This window comes from Orycteropus afer, unplaced genomic scaffold (assembly GCF_000298275.1).
Source record: "Orycteropus afer afer isolate SDZICR_OR568_19922 unplaced genomic scaffold, OryAfe1.0 scaffold01072, whole genome shotgun sequence".
NCBI lineage: Eukaryota > Metazoa > Chordata > Mammalia > Tubulidentata > Orycteropodidae > Orycteropus > Orycteropus afer.
In genome coordinates, this window is record NW_006922659.1 from 325,334 (window position 1) to 326,157 (window position 824).

General features: G+C 55.6%; 1 gene segment (V, D, J or C); it reads right to left on the minus strand.

Annotated features, from left to right (window-relative positions):
* Nucleotides 1-813, minus strand: part of LOC103212708 — a 119,880-nt gene extending 119,067 nt beyond the window's left edge. The window contains 2 exon segments of the C gene segment in view: nt 124-465; nt 561-813. Of these exon segments, the coding sequence occupies nt 124-465; nt 561-813 (595 nt within the window).
* Nucleotides 814-824: the final 11 nt, after the last annotated feature.

Sequence of the window (824 nt, forward strand, 5' to 3'; positions counted from 1 at the left end):
TGTGGTGTAAGTGTCTGTGTGTTTTTTGTGTGTGAGGTGTGTGTGTATTGGGGACCCTGCCTAGTCCAGGAGGGATAGGGGTCACTCTGGTGGCCAGAACTACCCAGGGGCTTGTGCACTCACTGACTCCACACATAGAGGACACGTTCTTCAATATATCCAGGCCACTGTGCTTCACGTAGCAGGTGAACACGCTCTGGCTGAGCCATTCGCTCTCACTGATGGTCAGAATGCTGGAGATCTGGAAGGTCCGTGACTGAGACCAGCTGGGCTCAGGCTCAACTTCACCCGTGTTGACGCCCGACTGCACCACTTTCCCATCTTGCAGCCAGGTCAGAGAGATCTGCTTGGGACTGAAGCCTGTGGCCTGGCAGATGAGCTTGGAGGTACGCTGGCTGGAACCAGAGAAGGCATCTCGGGGTGGGATGTAGACATTCACAGTGGGGACCTGCTCTTCGGCTTTCACTGTGGTGGGAGAATTCAGGGTTAAGGGACATCAGGACAGGGCATCCTCGCACCTGTTCCCACAACCAGGAAGGTAGGGCCCCACTTGCCCTCACCTGGAAGGGGCACAGTCAGTTCCTTGTTGCCATTGGAATGCTTGACTCTGCACAACAGATACTCATCGGCGCCCTGGAAGACTTCTTCAGAGGGAAGGAACACCTGAGAGCTGGCCACATACTTTCCCTGTCGCAGGACGGATGGGTATGTCTTCAAGTTCTGGGCATTGATGCCAGTGGTGTTCTTAAAGTTCCAGGAGAAGGTGACGGTGCTCGGCAGGAAGTCACGTGCAAGGCAGCCCAGGGTCACCATGCTTTGGGTGG